This window comes from Crocodylus porosus, unplaced genomic scaffold (assembly GCF_001723895.1).
Source record: "Crocodylus porosus isolate Cpor-Errol unplaced genomic scaffold, CroPor_comp1, whole genome shotgun sequence".
Classification (NCBI taxonomy): Eukaryota; Metazoa; Chordata; order Crocodylia; family Crocodylidae; genus Crocodylus; species Crocodylus porosus.
The window spans coordinates 3,268,880-3,287,724 of record NW_017728949.1 but is presented as its reverse complement, the minus strand read 5'-3'; the positions used below and the strand labels follow the sequence as shown (position 1 = coordinate 3,287,724).

At 44.4% G+C, this 18,845-nt stretch overlaps 1 protein-coding gene across 6 annotated transcripts in view; it reads right to left on the bottom strand.

Moving 5' to 3' along the window:
- Window positions 1–18,845, bottom strand: part of KIAA2012 (KIAA2012 ortholog) — a 102,777-nt gene that overhangs the window by 1,422 nt on the left and 82,510 nt on the right. For all 6 annotated transcript variants that reach the window (XM_019554519.1, XM_019554520.1, XM_019554522.1 and 3 more), the window contains 6 exons: window positions 14,963–15,149; window positions 12,509–12,641; window positions 8,365–8,717; window positions 5,864–6,063; window positions 2,858–3,030; window positions 493–712 (listed from right to left, as the gene is read on the bottom strand). In XM_019554519.1, the coding sequence (XP_019410064.1) occupies window positions 493–712; window positions 2,858–3,030; window positions 5,864–6,063; window positions 8,365–8,717; window positions 12,509–12,641; window positions 14,963–15,149 (1,266 nt within the window). The remainder of the gene's footprint in view (window positions 1–492; window positions 713–2,857; window positions 3,031–5,863; window positions 6,064–8,364; window positions 8,718–12,508; window positions 12,642–14,962; window positions 15,150–18,845) is intronic.

Sequence of the window (18,845 nt, the reverse complement as noted above, 5' to 3'; positions counted from 1 at the left end):
CACCCGCAGCCCCCTCACCAGGTTGTCACCCATGGCCAGCACCAGGTCCAACATGGCATCTCCCGTGGTGGGGCTGTGCACCTCCTGGGTTAGATGGAGGTCCTGCATTTGGGCTAGGAACCTACGTGAGCAGTCAGACCTGGTTATGACGTTCTACTCTGTAGTCGGTGGGATGTTAATTGTGTTCTTGAGGTGTTGTAAAGTCTTGGATATAAAGCTTGTGGAGCTTTAGTATAAGTTGGAGATGCAAGAAAAGATGGTTGAATCTTGTTTATACCACGAAGAACTGTGTTATAACTTGGAGTTGTTAGGAAGATCTTCCAATCAGTAGTGTGAATCACTGAAGGCAACTCATGCAGAATAAAATGGATAGGAAATGAGCTGCAGCCTTAGAAATATTTTTTGTTTGCATTGGCACCATGTGACTAGTATTAACTATTAACCTGTTGTGTTCAACAAGAATAGTTTCCTTTTCTGAATAAGTCTGTGTACCTGGCTAGAAGTTGTGCTTGCTTCTTGGCCTCCTCCAAAGCTAATTTAGCTTCTTCCTCTGCTTTCCTCCTCTTCTCCTCAGCATCATGCCTTGCCTGCTCTTCCTCCTCACGTTTTCTTCTTTCATACTCCAGGCGTTCCTCTTCTGCCATCTCTGCCAGTCGTTGGCGTTCTTCTTCAAGCCACATTTCTATTTCTTTCTGTCTATGTTTTTCTGCCTCTAGGGAACAAGTAACCAGACAATTATTATCTACTAACATTTCCTAATTGAGAAATGAATTGCTAATGTGCTAAAACTTGAGATATCACTATCGTAGTAATGTTGGTCTAAATGTTTTAATGTCCTAAAAAAACAACCAACCTCACCATGCATACCAATTTTAAAAATGTTTTGGTGTCTTTAGCTGTCTCAGTGTTTGGGTTTTATGTTTTACAAATTTTTTCTGCAAACACTGGGGCTAGAAAGTCCCTGCTGCAGCCCCCTCTCCTTTTCCCAAAACAGATTCTTGAATAGTTATCACGGAGTAGAGAGAGCTTGTTAGCTATGTTAGTGTGAAGTAAGGTAAGAGTCAGAGCAGGGTGACAAATTATAGACAAGTTCAGGGAAGTGAACTGCAGTGAAATCACAAGACTTAAGACTGCTATTATCATTGGCATATTAAATGACTGCCACTATGCAATTTTGAAAGTTACACCTCCTGCAGCAACTTCTGTGGAGACAAATAACAGAATAGAGCAGGGGTGGGCAAAATGTGGCCTGGGGGCCAGATGCAGCCCACCAGGCCTTCTATCTGGCCCATAGGGCCCCTAAAAAATTTAGAAAATTAATATTAACCTACCCTGGGCTGCCTGTCATGCGGCCCTCAATGGCTTGCTGAAACTCAGTAAGCGGTCCTCTGCTCAAAATAATTGCCTGCCCCTGGGATATAGCCTTTATTCTTTTTGGCTGTTTCCTTGTTGTTTAGCTTGTAATGGTGGTTCTAGGTTTTTCTGATGCTTTATAAAATCTGGGATCAAACCCAAATTCTCTGTATTTCTACATTGTCTTTCTTCCAAGCATCTTAATATTTTACACACTTTAATTAACATATTACTCTTTATAAAATTTTGTGTAGCAAAATATTAATTTTCTTCTATTTGTCTAATAGGGATGAGGAGACATGGCTTAAGTGACTTGTCTAAGATTGTAGCAAGTGAGTGGCAAACCCAGGAATAGAATCCACACATTTTGATTAAGCTCTAGAATAATTTCTTCTCATTGTAGTGATAAGACCAGAGCAATGGGCTCAAGGGCATAATCAATAGAATTGAACATATGTCCAGTTCTTAGTATGTTTCTACAAGAAACTTCACCATAAAAAGGGAAGGCCTATGTGGCAAAGTTTCTTTCTTTACCATTGATCCAGGAGTCACTATTAGCTACATATAGTCCTCTCAAAAGTCATCACTTCCCTTTTTGTAGGAAAAGCTGAAGTACAAACAGAAGGCAGGGCTTTTTTTGTGTCTCACCTTTATGCTGTTGGCAATTTCTCCCACCATCAGAACAGAGACAAGGGAGCATTTCCTTGGAATGCAATATTCCTAGAGGGAGTTTGTACCATGTTGTCAGGTAACACTCCACAGTCTTTATTTTTCTGGGGCAAACTTGCCCCATGGGAATCAACATAAAGTATGAAACAACAACTATGTAAATAATAAATGGCTAAACCAAACTTTGCAGTCTTTCCCCAGACCCTGAGTAGTTGGCTTAGTGCTACAGCCTCTAGCCATGCTGCTTTCCCTCTCTTCCCTGGGAGCTTTTAGCTTCCTCTGGGCCAGCCAATTATCCTCATCAGCTGGCCCAGTTCTAGACAGGGTTGGCGCCTTATTGTTGGCAGTTGGGCTGCAACCCCTGAGGTGTACAGCCTGCTATGAAGTTAAACATCGGATCCTAACTGGTGGCTGAAATAATTGTATTGAACCAATGTGGGATTTTACGTCTCAGCAGTCTTTACTTTATACTTACTAAGTGGGACTGCATAAGAAAGCTCCCTGCAATGAGACTAAGCTATCCCTGCTGTGGTTCATTCATTACAATAACTACAAAGATATTTAAAGAAGCTTCTAAGTATTTGCCTTCCATGGTTCCTAATACCATAGGATCCCAAGGCCTGAGAGGAATTAATTTATTCACTCTCACTATGTCTGTGTGAAGAAGGGGATTATTATCATCATCATCATCCCCATTTTACAGATTGGGATGTGAGGCACAGATATATTAAGAACTTTGTCTGAGGTGTCAAGAATTCTATGACAGAACAGGGAACTTTGGAGTCTGAATTGAGTGTCTTATTCTGGGTAAGTTATCTGTAAATACAGTAAGCACCTGCCCGCTCTTTCTCCTCTTGCTGCTTTTTCTTCTGTAGTTCCAGGAGTTTTCTACGATATTCCTCTTGCTGCTGCCGAACACGTTCCTGGGCTGCCTTCTCCTCCTGTAACTTCCTTGCTGCTGCCTCCTGCTGGCGCTGGTGCTCTTCTTCTAGCTGTTGTTTCAGTAAACTAAGAAAAAAATAATTAACCACAATAGCATTGAAAGCAACTCTGTTGAGTGCTTTATAGACCAGATGAAGAGTTGGTTCCCAGCCCAAAGATCTAAATAGCCTGCACAAATGAAGATGGGATGGAATTAAGAAATAGCAGATTGGGTGTTTAGTGATGCTTAATTTGTATCTAGTGTGGTTTGAAAATTTTATTTTATTTTGAAAATATATTTTATTGTGCAATTTTATCCTTCCTTGAGAGGTTGCAGGACAAGGGTTTTAAGTCTTCTGGACATAAGTGTTTTTAAGGGAGGGATAGGAAGCAGAGAGGGCTAAGGAGGTAGTTGCAGATGCATGGGCAGTGTGGAATGCAAGGCACAGAGGTATGTGTGAGGAAGACACTTGGGGCAGGTCCCCACGTGCAGAGGTGTGTGCTTGTAGGGGCACAGATTTGTGCCACTTTGTGTCCTATCCCACACCCCTGCACATGCCCTTTGGAATGCAACAAATTGTCCCAGATAGAAATAGGGCAGGCTGGGCCCAGCACCTGTGCTGGTCCCAGCAGTACTACCTGGTATCCTGGTACAGCAGGCGTGTAGATATGGTAGCATGGAGCCTGGCCAGCAGCCAGAGCATTACAGCCAGCCCTCCATTTGTTCCGGTGCATGCTACTGATGTGTGTTCTGCCACTTTTTTCCCTGAGTTGTTTGCTCCTGGGATTTCCTGGTAGCAAATTTTGCCACCACACTGCAAATTTGAATGTCATTTGTGGTATCATAAACTGCACACCCTTGTATGTGGGGACCTGCCCTAGGAATCAGTTAGGTATATATCACAGAAATCTCAGTGGAGGCAACAATTATGGAAATAGATGGAGCAAACAGAGACACAAACAGATTGAGGTGTGTAGGTGCCTGAAGGAAACTAAATTAGGGCTTGAAATGTGGTGCAGAAGGCAAAAGGATGACAGTGAAAGGATTTGAAGAAGATTTGGGTCCAGTTAAAGCAACAGACAAGATAAGCATTTTCTGCAGCAGGATTTGGATGAATGTGGGAGGAGTTAGATAGAAGTCCAGAAGTAAGCTTCACAAGTCAAGGTAAAAGGTAGAGCTTGGACAAGGGCTTGGACTGTGCAGAAGGAGAAATGGCTAATGGACAAAAAAAGAAAACAAAAAAAAATCACTGTTAGGGAAGAGACCAGTGGGGTTGGTTTTGTTCAATATTTTCATCAGTGATCTGGAAGTTCGGATGGAGTGTGCCCTCAGCAAGCTTGCAGATGACACTAAACTGGGGGGAGTAGTAGATGCGCTGGAAAGTAGGGCTAGGATTCAGAGACGCATAGACAAATTGGAGGATTAGACCAAAATAAATCTCATGAAGTTCAACAAGACAAGTGCAAAGTTGTGCACTTAGGACACAACAATCCCATGCACTGGTACAGGCTGGGGACCAACTAGCTGAGCAACAGTTCTGCAGAAAAGGACCTGGGGTTTATAGTGGACAATACACTGAATATGAACCAACAGTGTGCCCTTGTTATGAAGAAGGCTAACAACATACTGAGCTTCATCAGCAGGACTTGCCAGAAGACTGAGGGAAATGATTATTCCTCTATTTGGCATTGATGAGGCCACATCTAGAGTACTGTGTCCAGTTTTGGGCCCCCACTACAGAAAGGGTTTGGTCAGATTGGAGAGTCCAGTGGACAGCAACAAAAATGGTTAGGGGACTGGGGCACGTGACCTCGGAGGAGTGGCAGAGGGAACTGGGCTTACTTTGTCTGGAGAAGAGAAGATTAAGAGAGGATTTACTAGCGGCCCCCAACTATCCAAAGAGGATGGAGCTGAACTGTTCTCAGTGGTGGCAGATGACAGAATAAGGATCAATGGTCTCAAGTTGCAGCAAGGGAAGTTTAGGTTAGATATTAGGAAAAACTCTCATGAGCAGGATAGTAAAGCACCAGAGCAGGTTACCCAGGGAGGCTGTGGAATCACCATCTGTTTAAGACCCAAGTACACAAAGCCTTGGCTGAGATAATATAGTTAGGGGTAGTCCTGCTTTGAGCAGGAAGTTGGACTAGATGAACTCCTAAGTTCTCTTCCAACCCTAGTTTTCTATGATTCTATGATATTGTACCTATTTATTTCTGATAGAGGTCAGTTCTACCTAACTGAAGAAAATATAAAACCTATATGAAACCCCCTAGCTAGCTATGTAGTACCATGATGGTTGCTTGGGAAGAGGAAAGAAAAAACAGTTGGTAATATGTACTGATGTTTAGACATTCATAGACTTAATCTGCATTTTGAGTTCTTATAATTGCAGATGATATTCAGATTCAAGTTTCTAATAATTTTTTGAAGCATATTACACTATTTGTCTCAACTTCCTACCACAGTGAGTTCCACAGGTAATCATATATTGAATTTAAACATGTTCCCTTTCCCTTTTTTTTAAGGTACCTGTGTTCTCTTGTTTTTGCATTATAACGATTTGCATTATAACAATAACCATTTGTGGGGAGAGGGGAATGAGTAATAAGAACAAAGCCAAGGGTAAAGATCTTTCTTGCTCCCATATGGTGATACTTTCATTGCCCCATTATTTGGCAATCTGGAGTAAAAATCAGTTTGTTGGTTCCCTAGCAGTGGGCTAACTAATTATTTTCCTGATGTCATCAGGAAGACACTCACTGGTTTATCCCCAACCTACCTCTGTTTCAACATGAGAAAACATACAAGTGCTGGATGTAATGTTTCTTACACAGTAAATAAGCAAAGCAAAAAACAGGGCATTCTGTGTTTTCGTTTCAGCCAAACATTCCCCTGTCCAGCTGGACTCTTGTTTCCTACCGCATCTCCTCAATTCTTCTCTGTTGTTCCTGTTCCAGTTCTTCCTTCATTTTTTCCATTCGCTCCTGCTGCTCTTGCTGTTTCCGTTTCTGTTCCTCTTGTTCCCTTCTTTTCCGCTCTACCTCTAGCCGTCTTCTTTCTGCCTTCTCTGCTCGCATTCTTTCCCGTGATGATTTCTCATGGTGGTTTCCAGGCAGATTCTGACCATATATAAAGAAAAGATGGTTACTTAATGAAGTCTGGAGTCTTCTAATAATTTATGGCTTGATCTGGTCCATTGTTGTCAATGAGATTCACAATCCTTGAAATGGAGGCACTCACAGAGGTGTGAAATGGATGCATCACTGTCAAAAGTGATGGACTTTACCTATGCTCTTTTTACCGTAAATATAGTTGTCATTCTCTTTTGAGCAGATCCTTGCCCTTGGGACACTGGAGCATTGCAATGTTCTCTCTGGATGCATTCAGGCAAGTACGGTCCTGCCGTATGTGGCACTGCAAACATATTTGCAGTGCCACATACCATGTTCTCTGTGTTGGATATCCAGGGATTAGAAAAACCCGTGGAAAAAAAAAACAGCACAGTGCATGCTTGGGCAGCAAGCACTGCTGAAAAGCAGAGCCAGGCTGCCCAGAGCCACGCTCTGCTGCCAGCCAGGCTCTGTGCAGCAGAATCGCCGTGACTGCAGACCCAGGAGCCCCCCCGGGACTCCAGGTAAGGCTGCTGGGGCCAGCCCAGTGCTGCTGAAGCCCCACCCAGGGCAACTTATCCTGATTTTTTTTTTTTTCTGCACTGTTGTATACTGAATCCTATGATGTTTTTCTCAAGTTCAGATATGATGGCTGCCCCCTCTTTAGTACCTTCTGAATGCTTTACCTGTTTAATATGTTGAGAAGGAGCAAAAGAGATAGTAAAAGTTTACTCTGAGACTGACATTGTCTTGCAATGTGGAGAAACTGGTAGGAATGGTGTTTCATTTGCAAGGCAAAAAATGTTAATAAAAGAGAGCAAATGTAGCAGCTAAATACAGTCATTGTAATAAAAGTAGAAGGACATAAATCTTTTCTGTATAGAAACTCTTCCTGCTTATGCTTCTAAATTACAGGATCTAGATGGATTAAGCACTCAGCAACAACATGGAATTCGAGGAGTCACAGTAGTAGATGGGACCATTGTCTTAATCTGCTAGCCTATTTCTGGCAGGAGCCAACACCTAATGCTCCCTCTTTTTACATAACACACTTCCCTTTGTGCATTTCTGTACATGCTCAGGGAGAAAGAAGGATTTCCTGAGCCTGTGATGATGTGATGTGAGCATGGTATCTATTAGCCTGAGATGGAGCGGTACTGTTGTGGGCTTGAGGTTCAGAGTTGGCTTGTCTAGGGGCCGTGTGCAAGTGCTTCAGAGGAGATGGAGAGGCCATCTGAATCTTGAAAGGAGAACCACTGAGCCTGCTTGACTCTGCAGGAGGGGATTAAGGGATTTGGCTTGAGGGCCAATTTACCTTTCTAGCCTTAGGAAAGTACTCTTGAAGCAGCAACTGCAGCAGCAGACCCTGCTGTGGCTAAAGTGTGACTGATAATTTACTGCTTTGCTAACAGACCTATGCGTGTTGCAGCTGGCCACAAGCACCCAGACATTTTAAGATCTCATCTTACACAATTGAACACCCTGGCCCCACATGACCGTAAGGGCCACAGGCTGACTATACTGCTGCAATCTTCTCTACTTGTTTATATCAACCATATAACTGCTTGTGCTATTAGACTGGGACTGCTACCAGGCAAATGACCTGCTGAATTCACGGTAAATTAAACATTCTTGTCAGAGGATTTGGGATCAGCTGCACCAGTGCCAAGCAGTGTGAGGAGTGGGGATGAGAACTGTGGGTTTGGAGGGAATGAGTAAATTCACGTGAGAGGGGTCAGTGGCTGTGAGGAGGCCCACGGAGGCAGAGCAGGGCAACTGGCACTTCGGTCAGAGGGGGGACTGTTTAGAAAGAGGCCCTGGGAGGGAAAGTCAAGGTTGCTGAGTCTACAGCAGGGCAGCAACCCAGTTGTCCCATGTGCAGGACTCCACTGACAGCTGAGCCCTTCCTAGGAGGGCTGGGAAACTGCTTATGCTGCCGCCTAGTGAGGTGCTGCAATGAGCACAGCTGAGGAGGGAAACATGGAGCCCGTGGTTAGGACCCAAAAGAGCTGAAGCTGAGCTGAGAGCTGGGTGACGGGGGCGCACAGACAGCCCAGGTCCTCAGGAAGGAAGGGCTGGGACTGTTTGACCAAAGAGCACTCATTCTGATCCCTTGCTCTGGGCTTTGCCACCTCAGAAGAAGCCAACTTGTGGCATGGCTGGAGGGCTAAGTCAGCTGACCTGTGAGAGCTGAGGCAAGGGCTGGACACACAGCCAGACCAGTTATGTCTCTTCGTTAGTCCTACAACATAAAAGGCAGTTCAGTATGTGTCCCTCTCTCTGGCCATAAAGGAGGACTCCAGTTCTTACCTCGAAGACCTCCCTGCTTTGGCCCCCCGTAGATTCAGTGTCACACACTTTGGTGATCAGAGGCGGGGTTGGAGTAAATGTCTTGTCAGCAGGAGTTGAACCAAAGGCAGGAGGATAGCTGCAATCCTCAGTAGAAAGCTGGTGGCCATCAGGAGGGTGTTCCTGGTCTTTAACAGAAGAGTTGGAAGGAGAAAGGCTGCTGTCATCTCCAGCAGTAGCAGCACTGCTGTCATCTGTTTGCCCTCCCGCTTCCTGATGCGACTCTTGGGTGGTTTTTGGTCTTTTGATTCTTGTAGCCTTTTTCTTGAGAGAGACTTTTCTTTTCTCATCAGCTTTTTTCTCTTTTGGTTTTCCTGTAAAAACACAGTCCTTTACAACTCTAGATGTGTTTTTGCTGACATAGCCAAACCACTGCCACCTGATTATCACTAGTCATAGGGTGTGCCTACACAGGAAGCTTGACTGTGAAGCAGTGTTGTTTATGGCACAGTAACCATGCAGTAAGCATGCACATGCTTACTGTGCAGTAAACCTCGCTAACCATGAGTAAATTTGCTACCTGCAAATGCAAGTAGCAAATTTACTTGTGATTAGTTCCTGTGCAGTAGAGCTCATATAGATGCCTGACCAGGAGTGAATCTGCTCCCGGTCAGACAACCGTCAGTGGGTGAGAGATTGCTCTCTGCCCCCAGGAGCTGTCTGCTGCTGGGGCGGGCTCTGCCACTGGAGCCCAGGCAGGGACTATGTCCCCCTGCCCCAGCAGCAGGGAGCACCAAGTCCCCTCTCTGAGATCGTGATCAGGGAGTGGGGGCTGGGAGATCCTTATCTCCCAGTCCCCACTTTGTGACACTGGGGCTGGCACTGGGAAATCCTTATCTCCTAGCCTGAGCCCTGTGACCATGATCTCAGAGCCAGGGACTTGGTGCTCCCTGCTGTCAGGTTAGGGGGACATTATATCTGCCCAGGCTCCAGTGGTGGCAGCAGGCAGCTCCCTAGGGGCACAGAGAAATGTCCCAGCCCTGGTCAGGAGGCAGCTATCTCCTGACCCAGTGCTCCCTGCCAGTCCCTGGGCCAGCACTTGGGGGAAGCCTAAAGCTCCCCCTGGTGGTGGCAGAGGCCCATTGCAGGGCCCCAGGAAGCAGGAGCAGTTTGCTGCCACTATTAGCAGCAAATCTGTTTCCACTTCTTGACATGTGTAGGTGCCTGCCCAGGAGTGTTTTTCATGAATAGTTTACTCATGAGTAAACTGCTCCCAGATCTAACATAGAGAAGCAGAGCTGGAAGAGACCTCTAGAGGTAATTTAGTTCAACTCCCTGCCTGAGCCAGCATCATTCCTATCAAAAATGTCCCATACAACCATTATCTAAACTCTACATGAGACTACCATCAACCCTGACACAACATAGACTTAACACCCTAACCTGCCACAGGTAAAGCTGGGGAACCATGGCAGCCACGGTCCTGCTTTTATAAAATGTTGTCAATATATGCTCAAGAGGTCCCTGGTAGAGGGCCATGTCCCACATTACAGGGGAAAGCAAAACCTTCCACAGTCCACATGAACCTGACTATGGGGTAAAATTCCTTCCTGACCTCAAATATTGTGATCAGTTTAACCCTGAGTGGAAGGGAAAGGCCCTCTAGCCTGAAACCTCTTTGTTTCTAACAGAAGAATCTGCACACCCCAGTTGAAGTTCCTGGCTTGCTGTAACCAACACCTAATGCCTCTGGGAAGGCTCAAAAACACCTGACACATTTGCAGTGGTACATCGCTAACACCGTAGGTAGCTGTATAGACGTATACAACAACATCTATCACCCACTGTCTGAGTACCTAAATACAGAGGTAAATCTGTTCCTTCTATTGATACCCTAATTGTGGTAGTTACAGCATATTTGTGATTGGTAATAAACATTGAAGTTGGAGAACATAGTAGAAATATTAGGTATAATAATTTTATCAAATAATGCTTATTCTAAACATGAAAATAAAATTGCTTATCCAGAGAATTTGGTGAATCCAAAAATAAGAGTTTGGTGCTTTTGCCCTTTTTTTGGGTCTGTCTTGGTTCCTGCTTAGCTTAAGTTAAACACTAGGGCTGTGAAACGCTTCAGTCGCTGATTTGATTTGGCAGTGATTTGGCCTAATTTGGTGGCCAAATCTCTGAATCCAAATCAAATCAGGAGACCCTTTAATCTCTCCGAATCGAATCGAAAACCTCCGAATTGATTCGGAGAGATTCGGCGATTTGGCCATAGACACAGATTTAAATGTTTTTTCTACATACCTCAAAGTAGCAGATGGCTCATGATTGCTGTGATGCTGGGGTGCATAGAGCATCCCACAGGAGTGCAGGGGTTTCTCCAGTGTGGTTAGTAGCAGACCCGGAAGTGGAACAGAAGGACTTCTGGGTCTGCTGGAAAGCGCTCTGGGGGGCCCCACCACACCCACTTGTCTTGGTGACTAGTGTCTCTTGGGTCTGGGGGACACCCGGTGTCCCCCCCATGGCTGATTGACAAGCCGGGGGGCATGCAAGCAAGGGGCCCTGCGTGCTCCCCAGTGGACCTGGAAGTGGACTGGAAGCACTTTCAGTCCACTTGTGGGTTCATCACTGAGCATGCAGGCCCCCCCCCTTGCTCCTGTGGGGTATGCTCCAACCCCCCCACCATTTTAGCATTCATGAGCTGTGCCTGGTACCTTGAGGTATGTAGAAAAAACATTTAAAGCTGTGTCTATGGCCAAATTGCTGCTTCTCCGAATAAGCATCAAATCTTCAGATTCAGCCAAATACAATTAAGCACAGTGATCTGAATCAATGAATTGAATCACTGCCCCTGATTTGGGCTAAATTTGAATCGAATAGGGCCCATTTTGCACACCCCTATTAAACACCCCAAACATGATACCTTTCTTTAACCAATACAATTCCTTTAAAAATTAAGCTAGCTCTGGCAATGATTAGGTGAATGTCCACAAAGTCTTCTAGATTTTGAGACCGCCAGCTGTAACTTAATACTTAATGACAATCTTCATACAAAACACAGAGCTGGATTTAGGTTTTTCCCTCCTCTCCTCTCCCTCTTCTTCTCAGGATAAATTTGTGGCCCTGCTTCTCTAGGTAAAGTCTTACAGGAGGTGTTGTTTTTCAGGTGTGTTCTCTTTTGATGTGGATAGATGTCAGAAAGCAGTGTGATCTGGTGGATAGGGACATTGGACAGAAACTCTGGGATCCTGAGTTCTATGTCCAGCTCTGCCAATGACCTGCCGGGGTGCGCGCACACATACTAAGTCAACTTAAAATAAGGTGACTTTAAGTCAACTTAACTAAATTGACTTAAGTTAAGCTTCTCGGAACATACACACATACAGCTCCTTGACATGATGGCAGCCGTCTTGTGAGTTATGTCAACTTAACTAATATGACTCAATATACCTCAGAGGTGCATTATCTTGCATCACATTTAAGTGCTTCACATGTGTGTGTATGCTCTGACAGTTAAGTTGACTTAAACAAGTTGGCTTAGCTGTCAGAAAGTTAGTATGCATGTACGCACCCCTGGTTAGCTTTAGGCAAATCAGTTCATCAAATTGACTTGAATTGTGCTGTGTTACGTCTGTTAAGGTGCAAGGTCAATTTCTAAATGAGTTCAAATGGTCCCAGGAAAAATAGGGCCCTTGGCTTTTAAGTGCTACTGGAAAACAAGCAAGCAATAAAACAAAATCAAAACAAAATGCCTGTTGCTATATGTGTTTTCTGCTTCACCCAAATTATTTTTAGAGGAAAAAACTTAGTTACAAACCCTGCCTATTCATATAACTACATATAATTTTTACTTACTGGCAAAAGGACAGATTTTCCTTCTAGGCAAGCATAAGTACAAGGTATCCATGTACTACTACACTAACTACTGCCCATATTTGATTGCAGGCTAAATAACAAAGTAAGTTAATACAAGCCAATCATACATTTAAAACTAAAAACTGAATGCCAGAATTTCTCTTGGACTTTTGATCTTCTGATACTCTCCTGGTAATACTTCTATTACATCTCCCATTGATATAACTGTTAATCTGTGGGTGTGAGAAAAGCAAATTAAAGAAGAGTGTTGTGTATCAATGTTAGTGTGTTCATACATACTTACCTACAACAAATTCTTCTCTGATGTAGTGTTTACTTTTGTTACTACTCTCTTTCTGTGTAGTGGATTCTGGATTCACCTTCAGGAACTTATTTCTCTCTGTTTTCATGAGTTTGTTCTGTGAAACTTCTGTATCCTGGAAACAATTTAAGGTAAGAATTTACTGTTTATGAACTAAATAAAACATGAAAGTTCTTATACCTAGGAGCTTATATTAGTTACCTGGGAAATCCTGTTTAAAAAGCAACTTCATAGAAAAATGCCCTTTCCTTAATTTTGGTGGGGATACTGGTACTTCACTACATCTGCAACAATAACATATGTTGTTCTTGGAGCATCCCAAATAAAGGGATTTCCTATATCACTATTTTAAAAAAAAAATCACACTTTAACCAATTTAGAAATGGCTTTACCCTGTAAGTTTTACCTGTGTGCTGCTGACAGTCACCCAGTAGGATCTAGGGGAAAATCAGTTCCACCACAAGTTGTTTCTTGCTAGTGCTATAAGCAAAGCCATATACTTATTATTTGGGTGAAAACTCTGTCAGAAAAAATGAATTTACTCTCTCAATAGTCTCATCCAGAGGTGACACTGGCTAGAACTGTGCCCTAGGTGGCAGCAGCACATGCTGCAGTAGCCAAAGTTACGCTGCTGCTGGGGGAGATGTCACCTCCTTTTTTGCTCCTGAGATGCATGTTGAGACACTGTTTTTGGGTGTCAAAAAAGGAGGTGCCATCATCACCAGCAGCAAAAAATCTCCATCTGGGTGCCATTGTCGCTTCTCTGCTTTCCTTGCTGTTGGAGCTGCTGCAGGAAGGTGCAGGGCATTGGGAAGGAGAAGAGGGGAGAGGGTGAGTGAGGTGCACCACTAACTTCATTCTGGTTCTGCCCCCCCCCTGCCAAAACGCTTAAGTAGTGCTGAGGGCTTGTGCCCTGCTTGCCCACCCATCATTACACTAGTAGCCTCCTCATGGGTGATTTCCACTAGTATCAGTAACTTTCATCATTCCTGGTACTCTGTCCCTGATGTTTTACATCTTCATACAAAACACAGAGCTGGATTTAGGTTTTTCCCTCCTCTCCTCTCCCTCTTCTTCTCAGGATAAATTTGTGGCCCTGCTTCTCTAGGTAAAGTCTTACAGGAGGTGTTGTTTTTCAGGTGTGTTCTCTTTTGATGTGGATAGATGTCAGAAAGCAGTGTGATCTGGTGGATAGGGACATTGGACAGAAACTCTGGGATCCTGAGTTCTATGTCCAGCTCTGCCAATGACCTGCCGGGGTGCGCGCACACATACTAAGTCAACTTAACTAAATTGACTTAAGTTAAGCTTCTCGGAACATACACACATACAGCTCCTTACATCACTCTGCCCTCTTTCAACAGCTTCCTAAATCAACTGGAGACAGCATGGGAAAAATGGAATTTTTTTTTTGAAATGTTGGTTCATAGCACTCACTTGTTTCTCTTTGTAGTATTTTAACCAGGCTGCTTGGCCTCACACAGTGCACCTAGACATAAGCGTTGGGTTATAGGGCTGGAAGAGGGATTCCATGAGGTCCTCTAGTCCAGTGGTTCTCAACTTTTTTTGTACCAGGACCCATTTGTAAACATCAATGGCCAGTCCTGACCCAGTGCCTCTCACTCTTGACCCATACCCTCCACTCCCAGCCCCCTCAGTATGTGGGGCAGAGGGTGGGTGTGTAGGGCAGGGAATGTGTGTGTGGAGTATGGGGGAACCCAAGCAGCCCCTGCCCATTTTTAAAGTTTGTTCACGACCCTTTCATATATTCTTGCAATCCACTTTTTCGTCACAACCCACAGGTTGAGAAATGCTGCTCTAGTCCACCCCCTGCTCAAGGCAGGATCATCCCTGACTGGAAGCCAGCCCAACCAAGAGTGCGTCTAACATTCTCTTGAAAATTTCCAGAAACAGGAAATGCCACATCCTATCTAGGTAGCCTATTCCAATGCTCAATCACCCTCACAGTGAGAAAATTCTTCCTAATCTCTAGTCTAAATTTCCTTTGCCGCAGTTTAACGCCTTTGCTCCTAGTCCTGTCCCCTATGGCCACAGAGAATAGTTTACCTCCATCCTCTTTCATAATCACCCTTCAGGTATTTGAAGATTGTTATCAAATCCCCCCTCAGTCTAGGTCTGAGTTCTTCTTGTGTGTCCTTTGTTTACAGTGGAGATAATCTGGAAGTGGGCTAGGTTGGCTTTCCTGATTCCATTCTGCAGGGTGTAAATCAGGGTCTTACTTGGTGACACCAGTCAGAGACCACTTCTTATCATACTACAGTCTGTTTCTCAGCTATGTTGAGAGCGGTGAAATCAGCATGTCTAATTTAGTTCTCATATAATTAACTACAGTTAACCACATTAACTCTCTTAATCCCATTCCAGGAGGATGGTGTGATGAGTTCTGCTACTGGAACAGTGGCCTGTGATACTTACAGCACTGAAGCTGGCAGCGGTTTGCTCACCAGGCTCCTCTGGCAGGGTTGTCTCTTCTATCTCTGTTAGAAGTTGCTTTTCAGAATGACTCTCACTTGCTCCAGCCTTCTCTTCTAGCATCAACCCATGGCTGGGAGGTCCCACAATTTGGTTTCCATATTCAGAGGCTCTACCCCTCTTAGAGGTGCTGGTGGGGAAGCATTAAAATAAACTGGACCAAAAGGCTTCAGAATCTCAGTGATAAGATCTCTCTTTAGACCGGAGTAGGAAAAGCTGGAGGTTTTTCTCTTTTGTTCCTCTGTAAGCCCTGAAATCCTTTATAGCAATTTGTCAGTGCCATATAATGAAGAACAGCTCATGTAATTGTAATGGCCCCAGCAGGTAGCTGCTTTTCTCCTTGGAGGTTTCATCTCCTCATTACTGAGGAAAGCAAGTACTATTTTCTCTCATGCTGCAACAAAGATCCCAGAACTCACTGGCAGGTGTCTTGCATATTTAATAATAAAATCATAATTATTAAATTATTCTGTGTTTCTGTAACACTTATCATCAAAGGTTCTCAGAGCATTTTACAATCATTAATGGCCTGACATTTTTAGAAGTGCCATGCACCCATAACTTCCACTGAAGTCAGTGGTAGTTGTAAGTATTCAGCCCCTCTGATAAATAGGACACACAAAACCTCACAGTATTTGTGTGACAGAGGTTTTTGTATATATTTTCTGAATACTTAATTTTGTTTGTAAAACCTTATTGTATTTGATGCATTTGGCTACCCTGCAGATAGGTAATGCTGCACGTATCTGAATTAACAAATTAAGGGAGAGTTAAAACTTTGCCTAGAGTCTCATAGATAAGATTCTCCGTGCTTACACTGGTTTACCCAAGACACGTGAATCCAGTCCATTTCTGAGCAAGACTTACCTAATTCCACATTTCAGTCACAGAAATTACTAATGACCATTTCTAACAGATGTAACAGTTACAGCTCAGCATAGATGTTCCATGTTTAAAAAATATTTTTTTACAAAGGTGAGGGGGCAGGGCGGGGATGAAAATACATAGCAGAAAAATGACAAGCCATAATGTTGCATTGACATACATGCAGTGCAATTTTCTTGAGGTTTTTTTCTCTGAGCAGTGAAATACTGCCCCTTCTCTGCACTTTTATGTATCTAGATTCTTGGCAAAAGGCTAAGTAAGTATCTCTAGCCTTTTCTTTTTACACCAGATTTATTGTTGGCTTCATGTGCTTTTCACTACTTAAGTGATGCAAAACAGCCCTAAACCTGGTTTAACTGATCTGCTAAGACTGCTAATATAGCCACTTTGTGTTACCAGAGCTGTATGATTCAGACAGAATGTACTGAAGAATTTAGCTTTTAAACTAAGCTTTTTATAGCACTACTCAAAGTTTTTGGTTAGGTTCCAGTGACATATTTTCTGCACAATCCCTCATTGTTCTTATGTGCTCCCTCTTACTTGTGAGGTTTGTCTAGAATCTGTGGTTCTGTCTTAAGTCAATCAAGTGACTGCATCTAGACAAAGACTCTGACTTTAGCTGCAGCATATTGTGTGGACTGGAGAGAGGAAACTGGATACCAGAGAAGGGGAGGCAGCAGCAGTCTACCTCAATGCTTGTAATTTACACTACAGTAGGGGAACAGTCATTTAGCCAGGGAGTCTCAAAATTCTCAGACAGCTCCTCTTAAGATAGTTCACTGCAAAAGCTTTAGAAACACATTTCCAAAGCATATTCATTATGCAAAGATCTGCTTGTACCTTGCTTACTTGGTAAGAGTGAACCAAAGCTCCAAAAATCTATGAGGAACCCTTTTTTTCAGTCTGAGAGCAAGAGTAACTTTGGATGATATATTAGTGTCACAGAGGCAAAGGGTTAAGAGCAAGAGAAGAGTAAGGGATGTTGGTGTCTTAGGCAACTCTATAATCAGGTAGGGAGGGGACAGACAGGGGCAGCAGCCCTGGGCACTGCCTTTGTGGCGGGGTGGGGGCACTAAAAAAATAGTTACCACTGGCTGGTGCTTCCTGGTGTATCGCAACTGCCCTGCCATGCCTCTGGCTCTAATATAGTTGGTCAGGAACCTATCAGCACAATGTGTTGCACTTGAAAATGTTCATCTGTTAAAACTGAAATTTTTGTGGAAATCAACAGATTTTCACAAAGCTTTAATTGGAAAGGTTTCTAAGGTATAGGATGGAATTTCTGGTCAAAACAGAAAAGGGACCTACCTAAGAACAGCCAAAAACCTAGTAGCTAGCTGGGCCATTTCTCTGAGATGTAGGAGATGCAGGTTTATGTCCCTGCTCTGAGTCAAAGGCACAATAGCCTGGAAGAGCCATTAAACATTACCATCTACTCCAGGTAGAGTAGAGGCTATTTCTGTATTTCCCATATTCAGGTAAGCACATGAACTATTTTGGGACAAATGTCTCTCCTCTATCCTCTTCTCCTTTTCATGAAAAAAGTTTCAAAGGTCTGGCATTTTTTCCATCGCAGCTTGAAAGCCAATGTTGAAAAGTTTGTTTTTTTTCACAGTTAAATTTTTGTTTTCTGGAAGCACTAATTTCTAAGACTCCTATTACTTTAGTATCGAACTGCCTGAACTTTAATACTATCTGTCTATATGGGGCTGACAGGTGCCTAGAATACCCAGTAACTGTTATCTAAACTGTTATCTGAGTTAAATTAAATCTGCATATGAGGTAAACTTAATGGAGTCTCCTACTTTTCTCCCAGTACTAGTTATGGGACAGTCATAGAGCATGCCCTAAAACTTGTCAAACCCTGCAGCAATCTAATAGTCTCTGAGTGTGTCTACACATGCATTAGATCTGAAAGTAGTTTACTTGCGAGTAAACACTCCCAAGCAGGTGTCAACACATGCAGGGAAGCAAGGGCAGATTTGCTGCCAACGGCAGCAAACTGCTCTCACTTCTTGGGGTCCTTCAGTGGGCCCCTGCCACCACCAGAGGAAGCTCTACCCTCCCCCCGAGTGCTAGTCCATGGGCTGGTAGGGAGCAGTGGGTCAGGAGACCGTAGTCTCCTGCCCAGGGCTGGGACATTGCACCCTGTCCCTGTGGGGGGGGCTGCCGGCTGCTCGAGCATGGACAATGTCCCTCTGCCATGGAAGCTCCTGGTTCTGGCTCCCCAGTCAGAAGCAGGGAACTTGGAAAGAGTTGTTGGGGAGGGTCAGGTCTTAGCCCCCTGCCCTGATCTGCTGGTGGGGCAACTAGCTTGCTGCTAGCTGCCCCACCAGCAGATCAGGGCAGAGGACTGGGATCTACCCCGTCCCTGCAGGACTTTCCAAGCCCCATTCCTTGAACCTGCCCCGACCAAGATAGTTTCCAGACCCTGCTCTGTGATTGTGAGGTGGCAGCTGGAAAATAGGCCTGTGCAAAGCGGCAAGTATTTGCTTCAGATTCAGATTTGGCCAACTCAGAGGGACAGTGATGTGATTCAGAGATTTGAATCACTGTCCTGATTCAATTCAGCCAAACTGGATCCAAAGATTCAGTGCCACTTTGGAGATTTGGCTATAAACTAAACAGGCAGCAGTTCTCACCACGCTAGACACAGCTCCCTCCAGCTGGTAAGTCTGTTGTGGTGGGCAGAGGGGGAAGGAAGGGGTGGGGAGGGAGGGATTGGGGTTAGTACAATCTGTCCAGCTGAGGCGGAGGGGCATGGGATACAGGTGCTGCCACCACTTGCCCAGCTGGGCAAAGTGCTGCCACTGGTTTCCCAGCTGGGTCTGGGTGCTGCCTGGCTGGGCAAGTGGCAGCAGGGCATAGCCCCTGATCCCAGTGCTGCCACACCTGCATCCTGTGCCCCTCTCCCTGAGTCCTGCACCTGCACGCCCCAGCT